Raw genomic sequence first — 18,549 nt, 5'->3', positions numbered from 1 at the left:
AGGTTCACAAAACCTGGAGCCCAGACTGGTCTGGCTACTGAGGGTTTGTTTCCTCCAGGGGGATGCCCAGAGCAGTATCAGCACATGGTGTGTGGAGCCCAGGGAGCCAGGTGCAATGGACCACGTTGCTCAGTGTTGGACATTCCCTGCCCTGCAGCCTGAGGAGCTGCTCCCTGGCCGAAGCCGTTGAGCTCAGCAACACCTGGAGCTGACAGGGATTGCTGGAACCAACTCCCCAGCTGGCTGAAGAGAGATGCTGCAGTGCATTTCAAGTTACTTTATGTTGAAGTGTTCATGTCCAGGTTGGATGGGGCTCTGAGCACCTGGTCTAGTGGAAGGTGTCCCTGCCCAAGGCTGGAGGTTGGAACTGGATGATCTTTAAGGTCCCTTCCAACCCAACCCACTCTTTGGTTCTGTATTGTTCCTACATGAGCAGAAGGCTTGCCTCTGAGGATATCACTGCACCAGCAGCTAGCTGAGATTAAAATGCAAGAAGTACTTGCAATCAAACCAGTTTAATTCATGTATATTTGTACAATTTGTATTAAAAAAAAAGAAAAAAAAAAGAAAAATAGGTACTTGCAGACATTAACATAAAGACCAAACAATATTTTCTATTTATTTAAAAAGCTTTAAACATACAGAAGCAAACCCCTAATTATAAATGCATCATTATGCATAGATTTTACTGTTTACACCATACTGCTGGCTGCTTTTTTCATCCAGGAATCTATTTAAACTCCAAGAATTCTTAAACATTCCTCTGAGCTTCCTGGCCTCAGAACTGCTGTCTATCTTATCAAGTCATTGACCTCCAGCTGAAAACATTGCTCTAAAAAAAGTCAAATCTTTAATAAACAATTAAAAGTGCATTAACTGTAGAATTTTTTAATTTCATAAATGTTTTAACAAGTCAGTGAAAAACACCACCCTGTGAATTAGCTTTTTGCATGATTGATTGTAAAGTATCTTTTTAATAAGATTTTGATATTGCAAACTTTAGTCTTTTCTATTTTACTCCGTGCAACTGCTCAGTGGCACGATGTATAGTATTCCTGAAATACCCACTGCAGTACATTACACTATTTTACATTTTAACTGTGTATACAATGCTCTTGCTGCATATCCCTGTTCCTTCTTACAACAAAATAATTTAGCTCGATGAACAAAAGCCCACTTTCTAAAAGCTGTTATAGTTTGTCTTGTATTTTGCAGGAGACAAATGCCTATTTCATTCTAAACAAATTCAAAAGAACTTCCCGGTAGTTAAAAACTAGGGCTGGGTTTTGTGGTTTCTTTTTCTTTTTTCTGTACACAGGTTTAGATAAAAAAAGTGATGGCTATTCTGCTTAAGTGTCCTTGATAAGAGAATACTGCCTCTTACAACATCTATATCCAATTGTATCTATTACTTCAATGATGTCTAGCAAAAAAATAATAATCAATGAATGGTTTCATAAACAACAGGTGATTAAAGTAAAGGATTTATTATAATCTGCTTACAGTTGTTTGCAAAGACAGACATACGTTTTTGCATAAAGATATAAATTGCTTTTTAAAACTAATTTAGTGTGTTTAATTATATGAAGTTTCTGTGAATTATGAATTGTACCAAACCAAGATTAAAAGTAATAAGGTACAAAAATAGGAGCAAACAGACAACAATTTGGACTGGGACAGGCATTTAACAGTGAAGTGTAGAATATGGCTTTGCTATTTTAGTCAAGCAAAGTTACTCTGAGACAGAAAAGGAGGCAGTAACTTTGTTAATATAAAAAGCTGCTGCAGACTGTATTCACCCAGAACCTGGCTTTGAAATCTTCTATTTTAGACTTTAAAAAAAAAAAAACCTAAATGAAAAGATGGATGTATGACTGTGTCTTTACTGTAAACAACCAGTCTGCATGCTGTATATCTCACGTTGGAAGTTTGGCTTTCATATTGCTGTGCAGGTCAGTATTTAAAGATCTGCCTATGAATTAGACTTCCAAAATGCAAATAATATATGTATGTATATATTTATATATAAAAAAACCTCTCTGAATACAGTCTTTACAGATTACCCATTGCATAAGGCAGGTGTCATTTAAAAAGACAAGTAGCGCTGACTGTCTTCAGTGCACCACAGTGCACCTCCAAATTTGAGTTCAGAAAGGGTGTAGAATTCTTAATTCGACCACCATTGACAAGAAATGCTACATTCCAACCGGCCAAGGGACACACTATAGCTCAAAAATACCAGTGGCACCCAGAGAGAACACTACAGATTAGGACTCTGAAAAACTATTCTATTTAAACATGAGCATATGGTAGCAACAGTTGAGCCTCAGAAAAGTTCACCTGTCCTCTATTCTACTCCAAAATCTTGTAGTTGCTTATAAATTGTGAAATAGTGAAAATCACCTCAAAAATTCTTTTCTTTGCAGTCTTATTCTAGAGAAAACATTTTTGAGACAAAATCAGACCAACTGAGTTGAAGTTGTAGTGTGAACATTTGTCTTCTTGGATGTATCCCGATTATTACAAAAATGCTTACAAAATTACAGACGCTTTTAGTTTATCACTAAAAATTCTACTCAGCTTATCTGCCCTTATCATTCCTCATCATCCCTCTCACCAGTACAAATCTCTTTGATATACTTACTGTAATGATCTGCATGTTCCCTTCAGCATAACCAGAAATCAATCTCCCCCATCTGAAATAATAATCTGACCTTTTAAGATGTTTTATAGATCCAGTATTCAAAGGAAAAAAAAACAAAACCAAAACCAAACAATCTGGGAAACCTTAGTAAAAAAAGAAAAATCATTCAACGTGTTTCTTGCCCCTGTTCCCCTGAGAGAGAAAGGGAATAGAGGGCAAGAACTCACTAGATCATTAAGCTGGCAAAAGCTTTGGAGAGAGACCATAATTTGTCTTGTTAAATGAAACCTTGGTAAAGTGGCAAACACAAAAATGTGTAGTTTCCTACAGATATATGAAGCAGGAGTTCTAAGATGTGCTCAAGTCACATACACTTGCAAGAGAGACAAAAGAGGAGGAAAATAGAGAGAGAAATAGAAAGGCTTAAAACACAACTGAAAAGGTTAAGCGTGGTTATTTACAACAGATACTGTAGGATGGTAAATTAGATATGATGCTAAAAAAGGCACAGCTTTCCCTTTCTTAAATACACTGTAAACGGTTCATTATGCATGCAGAACATTTCACTTTACAAAAAAATTACCTTGTTTGTTTAGACAAAGATAGTACTTAAATAGTCTCCAGCAAAATAGAGTTCTTTCAAAAATACTTTCCCGTTCATCCTATTAACCATTAAAGATTTTTTGTCTCATTTACAAAAGTTCCTTACACCTTATTTCAGGTCCTTCACAATTTATACATACAGCAATGTACAGTACAGCAAAAGACTGCAAAAAATTATTTGTAAAGCCAGCACAATAGATACTATAAATTGATACCAGGGCATTTGTTTTTCACATCTTATCCTTTTGAATTAAATAGTAAATGGACACTTAACACAGTGTATATCATCTATGATGGGATAACATGGGATAACAAATGCCACAGGTGGGGATAACAGTATTCCACACCAAATGTTCTGTTATTACTTTACACGTTAGGGTTTGTGTTTGTGTATATATGTGTGTGTATATATATATAGTTTTTGTCTGGTTTTCTTTTTTTTTGGTTTTTTGGTTTTTTTTTTTACAAGAAAAGAATATTAATGCCCCATATTGACTTTACGTTTTATGTGCAAACCAAGGGTAAGCTTTAAAAAGTTCTCATTAGTTCTCGAACCCTTTTAAAACAAGCAAACAATACCAGAAACTACATGGCATATTTAAAACTCCATCTGTTAAAATATCAAAATCAAAGAGTTATTGACTAGATATGGCTTTTCATCCAGAGGAACAGGAACATTTTCTAAGTGTTTTAGGGTTATGGGGTAATTTCCAAACATCTAGGTCTTGCCAAATCCAAGTCAACTGCTTTCCATTCCCCCAAACCCTTTGTATGATTTTAGACTATTCAGAGACTGCTGAACAAGTGTAAAGAGCATGTTTAAAATATGGTTTCTTGGGTCCTTCATGGGTGTGGAATAACACAGGGAAACTTAAGGCAAAGTTCTTCCATTTAAGACATTTTCTATCACTTCCTGTGAAAGTACAGGGGCTTGGCATTCCCAGATTCCACCTTTGGTAGCTGGTCACTGATGATTTCCACCAGCATGGCTGGAAACTCTACTTTCAGTGCCTGAGACTCTCGGAAGGTGTAGAAGCAGAATTCCAATAAGTCACTAACAAGCTGAAATACAGAAAGAAACACTTTTTAGGAAAAACACCGGTATTTTTGCACACAACAACAGCTTACTGATAATTGATTATTTCCAAGAAATACCATCTTATTCTGACCTGACAGTCCATTTGGAGGGGTTATAAAGCAAACAGAAGAACCCAAAAGCCAAAGGGCTACTTGACTCATTAAAATCAGCAAACTAAGAAAACTCAAGAGACCACAGATTTGATTTTTCAGCCTAGCTGCACTTTTCCTTTCACTAACAGCAACTGGCCACCACAAAAACTCCAGGTCTACAAAAATAAAGGCTTCTGCCCAGGGGGAAAAGATCAGCCATAAACTATTGTATCTCTCAGCTTCAGCTGGATACACATTCATTAAATAAGATTATTTGGTTAACTTCAGTGCATTCTCCAGGGCCCACAGCCTACAACTGCCAGAGCAGCTGATGTTTGCAGCTCAGCAACACAACTGCTGCGTCACACGGTGGCATTTCAGTTTTAACAGAGACACAGTCTACAGGTTTTTGGTGACCTAAATGCATCTCCTAAAGACTTACCGTATATTGGACCCTTCCCAATCTTAAAGAAATGTGAAGGAATGAAGCACATCCAGGTTTTGTGAGTGTGTGAACTTCCACTGCAGTTCACACACTGGTGTGTGATTGAAAGAAAGAGTCTCTGCTATTTAAAAATCTATGTGTTAAATTAATTTTGGCACCTCGTGTCCTTGCAAAGGACTTGAAACACTTCTGTTTGTGTAGTTTATCAAACACAAGTTTGTCATTTCAATTCTTACCATGCAGAATTGCACTCTGCCATAAAGCCCCTGTTGACAGAGCAAATAAAAGTGGACTTCTGGAAGGCAGAAAAGGAAATGAATAAAAAAAAAAATGGGCAGCAACATTTCCATCCATTTCCATATCTTATTGCTCATTTTCAGGACTTTGACAGCTGTTCTTGCAAACATGTAAGCAGTTTATGAACATCCCAGAGAAGTGCTGAGATCACTCAAACACATGACTCGCTGCTATTGAGCACTACATGAGTCTGCTTGCTAGGGCTTAGGTCATTCCTGATGATCTGGCATGTCATGAAGCAACACTAATTAATTAAACAGATGCATGCTAAATAAGTAACACAGACATAATCTGGTTTTCAAGGAAAAAATGCTGATGTTCAAGGGTTTACTTTACCCATGAGGAGGAGGTTGTTACTGCATGTATCCTGTGCCAAAAATACCCTAAACAGCACAAAACCAAAGTGAAGGAAACTGTGTCTTGGTGTGATTGCCACTCCCTCCTCCCTGCCTCTGGCATCGAACACCAGCCCTAAGCAAAGTAAGCCTTGCACCCCAACACAGCCTTGACAATGACACTGTGAATGTGCTTCTTTTCCTAAACTTTGTTCACATCATTGAATGTGAGAGGGGGTTGGGATCACCTCTGTCCCACTGCCTTCTGTGCAGCTTGAATTCCTACCTCGTCACGCCCCTGTGGAGCCTCTGGATTCAGTGAGACAGGTCACAGGAAATCCTACCTAGAAACTACTAATTCTGACTTCTTTTCAAGCTTTTAGTAGTACCAAGTACACATCTATGTCTGGTGAATATGCAGGCAGGGGAAATTAAAAATAACACTAATGAAGGAAGCATAATCTACTCTAGTCTATGAAAAAGACAGCAGTCCAGTGGGTGAAACCCAGCATGTGATCATGGATATGATCACAGCACACTACAAATCTCACCGCAGAGGAGAATGGTTAAGTTTGCACAACAGTTTAAAAGAAAATCCCTAGAACCTTCCCATCATGTCATACTCTGGTTGAAGTCCTAAGGATAATAATGCATTTTCTATGCCTATTTAGTCTGCTAAAACTTTTGTTCCACTTTCTGAAGCTATCAGCTTTAACACACTTGACAATAATTCACTTAAAGAAAAAGGGAGGACTGGGAAGCACATGTGTCACACCTGTGACCCCATGTGTCACCAGGACCACGGGATTGCAGTCAGGATCTTTTTAACTCCAGCCTTGAAAGGTGCATGGCTTTTTGGGACTAGGAAAGCATTAATTTAAAATAAAGAGGAAAAATGTGACAGAATTGAAAGCTGGCTCAGAAGTACGAAAATGTAAACACTGTGCTAAGGTCAGACAGATAAAGCTGTGAGACCAAGAGCTGAGCCATGAGCAGGCTGTTTTCTGCAGGTGCGCTCCCCTGCATTTTCAAAAGCACCAGCCCCCTGCCAGCTCAGCAGCCTTGGCATGAGGATGCACTGAAAGGATGAAAAACTCAAGTCCCACAGGCAATGTTAATTTTGAAATGTAAGTCCTTGCTTCTGCATCCCAAACAACATTTGTCTGATGGAGTTTTGATTTGTAACAGGTAAATAATTTAGATGGTCTTTTGCTTTAAAAGAGAAATTCCCTCCTCAGTAAGGATATAAAAAAGTTTGTTTTCTCTTGGAACACACAAGCTCTGTCTTTGCAGTGACTGTCACCACAGGTAACAAGCAAGGTAACACGAGCTATCCAGCACCTCTGAGCGTGCCTTATGAATTCCCAAGATCAAATATACTCCTGGTTGTTCTTTAAAGCCTTGTAAAATCCCTGTGCTCTCAGAACTCCTGGCTACACTTTAGCTGACCACTTCTACCCTCTACCTCTGGTGGTTTATAGTGGAAAAGCTGAGAGCTCTCCCAGTCCAGCAGTGTGACAGACAACTCCAATTTAGCAGTGAGAGTGAAAGCACTGCTGTTTGCACAAGCAGTGCAGTGGTGACTAGAAACATCCTGGATTCTACAATCTCAATTATTTCAGCTGCTGAAGCACACTTCTGAAGCCTTACAGCTTGGCAGTGCAGTTAAGGCCACAACTAAAACAATTCCCAATTCTCTCATCGCTACCCCTGCAGTGTGCTGCACTTCAAACATTTTCAGGGCTACAGCAGTCTTAGCAATTCTGATATTTTTACTTAATCAATTTTTGCATTTGTATGCTGTATTGAGCACCTCTGAGAAATAGGAGTATTAATCAAATGTAATTTTCTGTTATTAGGGTGGGGTGTGTATAAAATGGACTTTTTCATGCATACTGTTCTTCATAATTAAAAAAAATGAATCCTTTAATGAAGTCCCTGAAGTTAATACAGTTAAAGTGACCTTTGAGCACTTGCCCCATTTTTACAGCTAAAAGAATTTATTTTAGTTTGGAAATCTCACCGTGATGCCTTTGCATTTCCAGAAATGGTAAGAACATTGGATTTGCAAGGGTGCACATTTCTGTGCTTCTTTTTCACCAAATTCTCTCAGAATCTCTGAGTGTGGTATGAAAGCCCTCAGTCACTTCTCTACCAGGAGCATCTCTGTGATTAAGCCTACTGAGACAGCAATTAAGACAGCAGTAGGGTAACAACACAATGCTGAGTAATTTCTTCCTATTATTAGCTACAGCTATTACTGTCAGAAACTTCAATGTTCTCCTATGTTAAAAAAAAAAAAAAAAAAAAAAGACACTACAAATTGCCTATTTCTGTCCCTTTCAGGAATGGGTCCCTGCTCCTAGCTCCTTCCTTACACAGCAGAGCCCTCGGTGAGTTTAGGACTACTGTCCCTTCCTGCTTTTTCCACTTCATGCAGTGGATACAAAGCTCCTGCTCCAACAACTAGGAAGGCTAAGGAAAACCACTGTCAAGCAGGTCTTCATTATTACATTACCACTATATTTGTTTTTACTCCCAGTCCTATGAAAATCCCATGATGTAAAAGAATTGTTACTCCAAGGGCTCAGGAAGGAAGTTATTCCCTCTGGGATGGCTTACAGGCTGATTCTTGGAGATCCATATGTCCTTTGGTTACCCACAGAGGCCAGTTCTTAGCTGCCTAGGAAATCCTGAACTCTAACCCAAGAGTAAAGCCTTGTAAAGCCTTCCACCATCACAGGCAGTACAAGGGAAGACCAAGGGATAAAGCCTCTGGTTATACCTACGCAGAGAAATTGCCTCATGCTAGAAAGGAGTAAAAGGTGGATAAAATACATATGGATTAGGCACTAACAGTATCTGGCAGAGCAAACATGGACCCTGGTTCTGCCTAGACTGATGTATTTATCTGAGGAACTGCACTCATTTTTTCAGGTTTCCTTTATAACCACGTGCACACCCAAACCACAGCACCTGACACCTGGACATGCCACAGAGGAGCCTGAGTTCAGCTTGTGTCCTGTGCCTGGAAGATGCACCCACAGCATCCCACAGCAATGAACCCTCCTCATCCCTTGGCCAGCACAAACTTTGAGCCAAGACTCCTTTGCTCTTCACCAGTAGCGGGGTTCTGCCCTTCCCCAACAAACGTGAAGGAAGAGGGAGCCAACCATCACAAACTGAGCAAGACAACTCTCAGTGTAGCTTCTGTCTACATTAGGGAGCTGGGAATCAATTTCTCACTTGACAGATGCATATTAGCTGCCACAACATACACCTGGCACACTCCCACATCGCTGCTGCTCTGGGAGTAGAGGCTGGATCTATCCTCTCACTAAACAGAGAAAATGCTCACCCTGAGAATTCAGGCACTGGGACCGAAATGAGGCTCCAAACTGCTCATCGTCTGTGGGACACAGCTTGGGCAGATCAGTAGCAGAAATAAGTGTACCCAAAGGTGTTGGTGACAGCTGAGGGGCTCATCTGCAGCTTTGTATCTGCTGGATTAGGAACCTGCAGAGGGGCATTTGAATGCAGCACAGCATCCCGTGTAACCCTGCCCCCGGAGGATCCGTGCCCTTATTCCCACTGTCAGCTCTTTCAGCGAGTGAAATCCTGGCGCTCTCAGCCTATGGAAAGATCCACCTCAGCTATAAAGTAGTCCCTTCAGGAACCATAAAAAATTAATTATTCAGCAGCATGAGCCTTAAAGAATTTATTTTTGTTTGGCAGAAAATGTCAACAAGCAAATGACAGCGCAGGGCGCTGCCTTGCCAAGGGGAAGGTTCACATTAGGGTTTAATGTCATGGCATTGAAACAAAAGCCCTCTTCACTCAAAGCCTGTTTAGTATCAGCCAGATTGAAACCAAATTCAGCTTTTGTTCTGCAAACTGCCTAACCATACACTACACAGTCTCTATATGAAATGAGGCCTGCCATGCAAGATGCAGCCCCTCCTGCCAAAGCCAACAGGAGATGCCGAGGAGGATCCAGATCAAGTTTTTGATACCATGTGCAGGACATCTGTTTCTAATGTTCCTGAGGGTGTTTGTCAGGCAGTTCACCTCCATCCAAGTGCTGCATGTGCATCTCTCCCTGAAATGCCCACAGCCATTCACAGGCACAAGACCAAAACTTTGGGGTCTAGGTAGAGGGGGGCGCTGTCCTTGCTATACTGTGGTTCTTCAGGACAGGATGCACCTGAGCCACCCAAAATAAGAGAAATGCAATCCCTACAAGAAGGAAATACAGGATCATAGAATCATTACGTTTGGAAAAGACCTCTGAGATCATTGATTCCAGTTGTTAACCCAGCACTGCCATGTTCACCACTAACCCACATCCTGCTGCCTCAGCACCCACGGCTTCCACATGGCACTACACAGACAGAGAGTGACAGGGCAGGCTGCAGGCAGGCTCCAGAGGCCCAGCACAGGTGTGCACATGCACAAAACCCTGTTCATCTTGTTTGCCCAGGATGGGTTTCCATCTCTTATTTTTAAGGTGCTTTGAGGCTTTATGGATCATTAAATAAAGTTGCTGATATTTTCAAATACTTAAGTGTTTGCCTGGCCTTCTTGAAAATTTCCTATTTCCTCAGCTTGGCGCTTTTCTACCTGCACATATGTTTGCTGTGTGGATGAATGATTTAGCATACTGAGCAATGTAAAACCATCTTGTTTGGGTTTTCTTTTCCTTCCTCATATTATATAAGCCAAGCATACTGTAATTTGACATTTCCACACACTGTATTTCATATATTCCTCAGACAGATGTTTTATAAATGAGGTTAATGAAAGCAAGTCTGGAGGTGCAAAAGAGCAGGGTTCTTTATTGCTTGCCCCTACACTCAGGTAGAGTGAATTCCATGAGTGATGAGATGCTGCTCTGCTCAGATGGACAAGCTGGGTACAGCAGGAGGGCTGGATAAGCACGGATTGTGCACCAGCCCCTTCAGGCTTGCACTGAAAATGCCAATGCTGAGACTACAGCAGCATGTAAACATGGGGCCTCAGCTCCAGTTAGACTGCCCAGCACCAAATATATTCTGATCCTCTGAAATTATAATGGGATAAGTTAAAGATACATAGGTGACAGCTGAGGAAGCGTTCCTCCTAGACTAAGGAACCGAGCAGAAAATTTGCATTCATGTCGACTGAATGGAGAAATTCTGCACTAACAGGCAGTGGGGAGAGAATATTAATTCTCATTTCTCATTAATATTATCACCAGTCTAAATTAATTCTGATGGATTTCAAAAACCAAAAAGCAAAAAAAAAAAAAAAAATGTTTAAAAGAGAAAAATAAACAAGTGCCCTTGTTGAACAAGTCTCTAGTATCATCTCTGAAAGGAAGCACTGTTGTGGAGACAACCAGCCTTTCTAATAGAGATTGCTGACAATGGGACTTTCTTTAAAAAGTCCTTTGACTATTAAAACAAAAGTAATGCAAAAATAGCTTAATTAAAAATTAAATAAAATGCAAGAGCAGCCTGCTTCCTCTGGTTAGTTCAGCTCCCAGTGGTTAATGCTGTGTTTTGGAAAATGTCTGTAGGACATGGGAGCGCTCTCAGTAAGCATGAGCCTGTCATCCAGTCACCTTAACCGCACAAACACTCCAATTTCAGCAACAAATCAGACACCGCCTATCCTGAAGAGGATTGGAAAACTCTATAAATGCAGGGGTTTGTTATGCTGCCTCGAGGTTCAGATGTGAATTCTTGCAAATGATTTTATCACCCATCCCTTTTTTTTTTCCACTAAAACACTACAACTTCCTTTGCTGGCACTGAGCAAGTGAAACCTGATCTCTGAAGAATGAGCTATTACTGCAGTACTAATAATACTCCCCCTGCCTCCCACTAAGGTTTGCAATGTTTTAATGAACAACAGAGCAATATTTGAAAAATAATTCCATATGTACATTCTGTAAACAGACCTGAGGCTCTTACACCGATATGACCTGAAGTGCACCATACTGTACCATCTCTGCAAAATGAAATTTCAGTTGAGTACAAAGACACACATTTGTATGCAGGCTCTGAAAGCAAGTGCTGTAGCTTCTTGTGCAGCAAAGATCCTTCCCTAACCCCAACCCAGCCAGGATGGAGTAGGGCACTTTTCTGCTTTGCTGCAGTTTGCCAGATTTTACTGGGAGGGTGATGAGCATGTTGGGAGCCCTCCTCTCATGTACCCAAACACAGCTAAAGGTCACTCTCAGTGTCCCCAGGAGTCTCCCATCACTTGCTGCACCATGACACAGCTTCAGAGAGGATGGGTGCCAGCCTTGCTGGCCCAGGCAATGGGATGGTTCTCAGGGGGCACTAGGAAATTCCTCAGCTTGAGGAGACCTTACCAGCTGGGTCACTGGTTCCCTCTGCAGAGGCTGCAGGCTCCCTCAGAGCAAGTTAAAGTATATACAGCCCTGCTGCTGCAGAGGTAAATTTTGCACTTAGTGTTATGCTGGCTAGAACCAGGCTGCTCCCAGCTAAACAGTTCAACATTATGGACACCCCTTCTGGAATCTACCACACCTACCACAACAACTCTATTACTCTGGGCAGAGGCATCAGCAGCCCAGGTGCTTTGAGACCAAACTTTTAGTTTCCTATGTCATTCATCACATCTCACACCTGAAACATGTAAAACACCTTGTGCTGGAATAAGGGAGAGTGGCAGAAATAACCCAACAAGGAATCTTCCACTTGAAAAGTTCAAACAAAGCTTCGAACACCCAGGATGGCTTCAAGGACTCAGTGCATCTTTTAAAGCCATCAGTATTACAAACCCAGCTGTAAAAGATCATCAAATGAATTCTCTGTTTATTGGCACATCAGGCATGTTGGATGTGTAACACACTAACCCTGAACCTTTCACCTTAATGACTTCTATTTTCTTATTTTAACTTCTTAAATACATCTAACAACTTCTCTCAGATGTTCCTTCAAAAAGAATATGGTTGTTTTTTGTCTCCCTGTCAGTTAGCACAATTAAAGACTATTTGTTTACCTTAAAGGAGAGATTTTTGCTTTTCTGTGCTCCCTGAGGAGTTATACTTACATCATGCATGGAGTCAAGAAGTTTAGTCAGTTGGTAGAATCTCTGCCAGCTTTGCCCAGAGTTACTTGGACATTTAGTTACCATCTTCTTTAGTTCTTTAATGTAATTTGCCCTCATTTCTTCAAATGCAGCTTGGCTTTTGAGACCATCCTTGGGAACTGTCATTGAAAAGACAGTCTTAAATTAGTATTAACTGCATTGCTTATTCTTTTGATGTGCATACTTAAACAGTTACACCAGTCAGCGGATGAAGGAATGAAACCTTTAAGCAAGGTCCGTAATTTTACAGACATTGGTGAGGGATCAACAACATCACACAGATTCTCAAGCGATTCAGGCATCCTCTCCAGATGTGTGATTGCAGGAGCTGCGGCAGAGGACAAGATAACATCTCAGAAATACGACACATGCTAACCTCATGGCCAAACTGCTTTCAATACAATCCAACCACATAAAAACCAAGCAGATGGATCAAGAGTATTTTGTTAGAAGCTGAAAACGTGATTTATCATTCTTGAATGATTCCCCACACTTGGCAGAGGAGGAGAAGGTACAGAATCACAGCTGTAATCTGCAGAAATGCTAGACCAAGTGACACGTTTTTATGCCATCAAGTAAGATCTAAAATTTCTTTGAATGTTAGCAAGCATCTGCATAGCATCTAGAATAAAACAGCCATTTTTCTGCACAGAACAGAAGACTGTTTTCCAAACAGGCATCCTGACCCAGTGCTTGACCATGACAGACAGTTGCAAGCATTTCTAGTGTCCTGTTGAAGTTTCCATCTGCCAGACAGAGACAGAATCATGATCATGGAATTTATAAATGGGTCAGAAGCACAGCTTTCTGATACTTTTTATCATGACCAGTATCAGCAGGGCTGATTACACAAGCAAATGCCCTGTTTCTTTACAGACTGCAAACACTCCTGCAGGTTCTGCCCCAGACAGGAATGGCTTATTAGGATCAGATCCCTATGAAAACTCCAAAGGGGTTATTACTCAATATAACTCAAAATATTCTGAGGTTTAATGTCCAAATTCGTTGAACACTGCTTAACCATCAAATGTCTTTTTTTTCTCTGCATCTCTTAGGCATAGTCCATAGAAGGAAAATAAAATATGGTCTGTATGTGAGTGACTTTATTTCCTAAGTAAGTCAGAAAACTATGTCAGATTAAGCTAAATGGGAAGTTACCTACTAAAAAGATAAAGGAAAAAAAAGGAGATCTTCCAATTCAGCTTACCCTGACTTAACCTCTTGACAGAAACTTGTTCACACACTCCCTTCTCTTCTAAACCCTTTCAACTGCCCTCCATCCTACTGAAATCACATCAGAAGCATGTAACAACTAAGCCTAAATGGCTCCAGAGTAGAAGCTTTAAGAAAAAGCATCAGTTTCTACAAGAGCAATTTAGCAATGGGGAACAAGGAGGAGCTGTACCACCACAAGAGCAGCAAGGACTTGAGGCCACCAAGTGCTGGAAAGGGGGACAAGGAAGAATCTTTAGAAAAAGCCTAGGAGGTTACACACCAACCTGCCTGCTGCTTGGTAAATATTATATCTTTATATCACACAATCATAATATAAATATCATATGCTCATTTAATTTTCAAATTCTAGACCCAAACCCTCTCAGTCAGCTGACAGATAAAAGAAACTGTCTGGAGCAAATCTACAAATTCAGTTCAAGGTGAATGAACACAGAGGCACCAATCAAGGTAAGTAAAGCCATCAGAGCATGCTGTGGCCCTCACAAAAAATGCACAGGCTTTACAGTTCCTTTAATATGTACAGTGCTTACAGGCTGTTAGAGTCACTCTTTCTTCATCTACTACTATGTATTTTACTGTTCTGTCTGAAAATTATTATACTATCACCCCAGCCAGATTATTAAGGAAGAAAGAAAGACCACAAATAAAGAGAACTCAAGCAAAACATGAAATTCTGGAGGTTTGCCCAGTGTTTCTGATTTTACTTATTAAATGCAGCAATACTGTTGGCAAGCTCCCAAAATCTATGGTCTGTGGAAAGCAAGAAAACAACTGAGTTGTAATGTGTGGTTTCTTCCACATGTAAATGGAGCGAAACTTCCTTGATGTGGTCGCCATGAAAGTTTCAGAATAACTTGTACTCTATTCATCACATGATTCAATAAAACAATTTAAATGAAAACAAACCTGGAGTTTTCTGTCACAAGACTGTACAAGGTGCAAGCACTCAAAACCAGGTTTGCTGCCCTTCACTTGACACTTTCTGGGTTTTATCACCACCTCCATTTCCATTTTGCTCGCCTTTTTCTCTCTCTCTAATGTAAATATCCTGATTCTCCCAAAACAAACTATTTTTAGCAGGTTTTCTAGTGACCATGGTGTGTGTTTGAAAGGGACCCAACTCACTGAAGTTACTTGGCCAGACTGATCTCACCTAACAGATTCTTGCAATAACTCATTAGTTTACAGTCTCCAGAGGGTAGAATAATAAATACCTGGCTTAAAGACATTTTGCTGCATTTTTAGAATGCCTTCAGGTTATTTTTCTAAAGATTCTTCCCCTTTAAGGCTGATTTAAATGCTGCAGAGGCAGATCTCAAGTCCAGACACTCTCTCAAGAACATTTTGGGAGCCAAACCCTCCCTGAGCACATTGCTTCTGGAAACAGGAGGAGTGACAACCTTAAAAAAAAAAGCACATTTACCCCTCAGGGCAAGCCTGGAGCACAGCCCCTCCCCACTGTTCGGGGTTCACTGGCTGACCTTTTCCAGCCCTTGGTGGAGTGGGACCTGGGGTCAGACTCTGCAGGCCAGGACACAAAGGGTTCCTCAAAAAGTGGTGTCTCTCCCAATCCCAGCAACCTGGAACTGCTTCAGTTGGAACAGGGAAAGGATGGAGATGGCTGAGCTCAAGAAACTTACAGTCCCTGGAGGTTTCTGTTAGAGGAACTAAATGCCCTCCAGCTCTGACAGGAACAGCCTCATGTCCCCTCTCAAAGGCAGGTACTTTAACCACAGAGCTGGCTTGTCATGGTATCACTGAGTTGTTCCCAGAAAAAGGAGCAGGATTCCACAGAGTAACATTTGCTTACAGGTTTACAGGCTGTTACTGATGGAAAAGTGACGTACAAACTGCCTGTGTATTTATAAAATTGCACTGGGACAGGAGGTTTTCAATATTTTCAGTAAGATGAGTTCAAGAGATCTGCTAATTACTACACAGTGCAGTAACAAGCACCATGATATAATTTTGTGTCTTAAAACTCAAAGCATGATGCTCAAGAGAAAATAGGAAGCACACACTGTCATTTGTTAAACTTTCAGAGGCCTGTGGAAGGCTTTCCATTCTCAAGTCACTTGGCATTACAAGATCACCTGCTCTGCAGTACAGGCAATGCACATCTTTTGATCCTTTGATCCTGAAGGTCATGTTGAGTCAGTCAAACCCTGGTGGCTCTGAATGTTTACCAGGGATTTTCCATCAATCCCCACAGCTGTGGCACTTGCCTGGCACATCCGTTGGTGTGGTCCCCCTATGGAAAGGGGAGTCAAAGTCCCGTGCCTGGCCACTCCTGTCCCTCCAATGCACTGGCCACTCCTGTCCCTCCAATGCACATGACACACCCAAATTGCAAAGACACTTCCCGTGCTAACTGCAGATAAACCCCAAGGCATAAACCCAGGCTTATTCCTGCAGCCCAGCTGGAAACAGTTTGGCTCTTTTGTCAAGTTGGTTAAAATCACTGCGTGTCTTTGTGAACTGGAATATTTTCAAGCATTCCTACATAACCACGGACCCAACTCACCTGTGCTTAAGAGCAGCAGCACTTTCATGATGGTGTACTCCTCGAAGCTGAGCTGCAGGCGGACGAACTGCAGGCTGATCTGGTGCATGCCCTGGCACAGCTCGAACATCGCCGACTGGCGCATCCGCTCCCTGCGGAGACAGGGGAACAACATCCACTGCATAAATACGGGAGAGCACAACCTGCAGGGGGATCACCCTGCTCCTACGCTGCCTAGATGGATGGCCGAGTTCGCCTTGCTACCCGGCAGACCACAGAAAAGGAACGGCAACGAGTATCATTTGAGTTTTGTCACTGATGGGATTAGTGAAGTGGCAAAACTGTTTTAAAACGTATTTGAATTGTCAGTGTTTGTTCAGCTCTGCCCTGGCTGATGGAAGCGTGCTTGCTGAAGAGCTCAGAGCTGGTGCAACAGGGGAACGAACCTACACCCACTGAATGCATGCTCTAGATGATACACTTCCCCATCAGTTGACATCTCCTGTTCAAATACTGAAATATTCAAAAAACATATGTTTTTTTCCCAAACTAGTAATCTAAAACAATCTGGAAAAAAGGAATATGTAAAAAATTGAACTTGTTCATTAACACAGACTTCTGCTGGTTAAATCGTAAAATAATTAGGATACATGACTTGTATCTTTACATATACTTTCATAAATTTAACTTCAGACCACCTTGTCTCTCTTGTCTGAAGTAATCCTAGGCTAACCTATCCTGCTCAAGTTTCAGGCAGAATTAGTTAGAATTTTGTTAAATTTCTGAAGCTGCCATCTTAAACCCCAGGAGCTACAGAAAAGGGTCACTGAGAGCTGCCTGTCTCAGCAGAAACGGTGACATATATATATATATATATATATATATATATATATATATATATATATATATGTCTGTGTGTGTCTGTGTGTCTGTGTATGCGTGTGTGCGTGTGTATGCAGGTATGGAGACAAGGTCCTACAACTGTTCCTTGGCCACTACTCCTCTTTTTTTCAGTTGCTCAAAACCAATTGTCTGTATTTCTTCTAACACTTTTTTTTGTATAATTGGGGAATTGGATGAAGTTCAGCTCATTATTTTAACCAAGCAAATGCTTTTTCAAATATACAAATTGGCTGGTGAAAGAGAAGAATCATACTGTGTGCAAACAAAGACTGACATAATCTTCCTGGTGTTTTATTGCACTGCTGCCAGAGCAATTTCATTTTCCTCTTTAATACTAATAAAGCGGACTCCCCATTGTTAGATGGGCTCTGCACTTTTCCCCTACTCCACCCTCTTTTCTTGAGACTAAGAACTTCCAGCTTCTTTTTTTTTTTTTTTTTAATTACATTTAATAGTAGGAGTAATGCCATACGTATTTGTTTTTATTATGCATCATGGACTGCTCCCAGGAGGCTCTGAGGAATACACACTGAACTCAAAAGGAGAATGATTAATAAAGGACATTTGTATTTTCAATTCTACGTGTTGAAGTGTGTCTCAGATGGCCAGAGACAGCAGCACTCGAAGTAAGAGCCATCTATGACATCCATCATTACTTTTTCAGGACACCAAGGTTTGTTCCTGCTCCTCCAGACTGAGAATATAAAGCCACTGCCACCATCTCTGTTTGACCTCTAAAGAGAGAAGTGACAGACTTTTCATCAGATACCACAAGCCACACAGCAAGAAAATTAAAACATTATGATGTTTTGTCTCAGGTTTCTTATCCCTTTTTTTTTTGGTGGCAAAACACTCTCTGTGCAAGTTAACTGTAAAAGTGTTGACTCAAAAACTCAATTTTTTACATTACATTGCTCTTTTTCTGACATCCAAATTTTTCTGACCTTCGTTTTTCTTTGTACTTGTTTTGCTTATATGTGATTGCCTAAATAGAAGAATTTCAGTTATAGCTAGAGTTTTTTTGGTTTGTTATTTCATTCTGTCTTTTAAATATTCATTTTTTAATCTACTTACAAATATTGATCTCTAGGCTTACCCTCAAGGAAAACCTGATGGCATTGTTTGTAGCAAGATAAAATGATGCACAGAATGAGTTACTAAGTGATTTGTTTAATATACAGCAAACACATTATTTGAAATCAGTCTGCCACCTAAAAAAATCAATTAAGTTGATTTATTACTTATTTACAAAATATTACCAACTAAAAATTTTGTTAGTTAATTCTTGACTCTGTTAATGAAAGATAAGTGT

At 40.6% G+C, this 18,549-nt stretch overlaps 1 protein-coding gene across 2 annotated transcripts in view; it reads right to left on the bottom strand.

The window, feature by feature from the left end:
- Positions 1–594: 594 nt before the first annotated feature.
- The window catches only part of NR3C2 (nuclear receptor subfamily 3 group C member 2), a 189,777-nt gene continuing 171,822 nt past the window's right edge, over positions 595–18,549 (bottom strand). Inside the window, exons 6-8 of one of the 2 annotated variants that reach the window (XM_009101359.4) lie at positions 16,356–16,486; positions 12,557–12,714; positions 595–4,309 (exon numbers count right to left, since the gene is read on the bottom strand). In XM_009101359.4, coding sequence (XP_009099607.2) covers positions 4,154–4,309; positions 12,557–12,714; positions 16,356–16,486 — 445 coding nt within the window. In that variant the 3' untranslated portion in view covers positions 595–4,153. The remainder of the gene's footprint in view (positions 4,310–12,556; positions 12,715–16,355; positions 16,487–18,549) is intronic. The other variant, XM_050973779.1, reaches the window with a different exon arrangement.

The sequence above is a fragment of the Serinus canaria genome, chromosome 4 (assembly GCF_022539315.1).
Source record: "Serinus canaria isolate serCan28SL12 chromosome 4, serCan2020, whole genome shotgun sequence".
Taxonomy (NCBI): Eukaryota; Metazoa; Chordata; class Aves; order Passeriformes; family Fringillidae; genus Serinus; species Serinus canaria.
The sequence above is the reverse complement of the archived record's forward strand: the minus strand, read 5'-3'. Positions and strand labels throughout refer to the sequence as shown.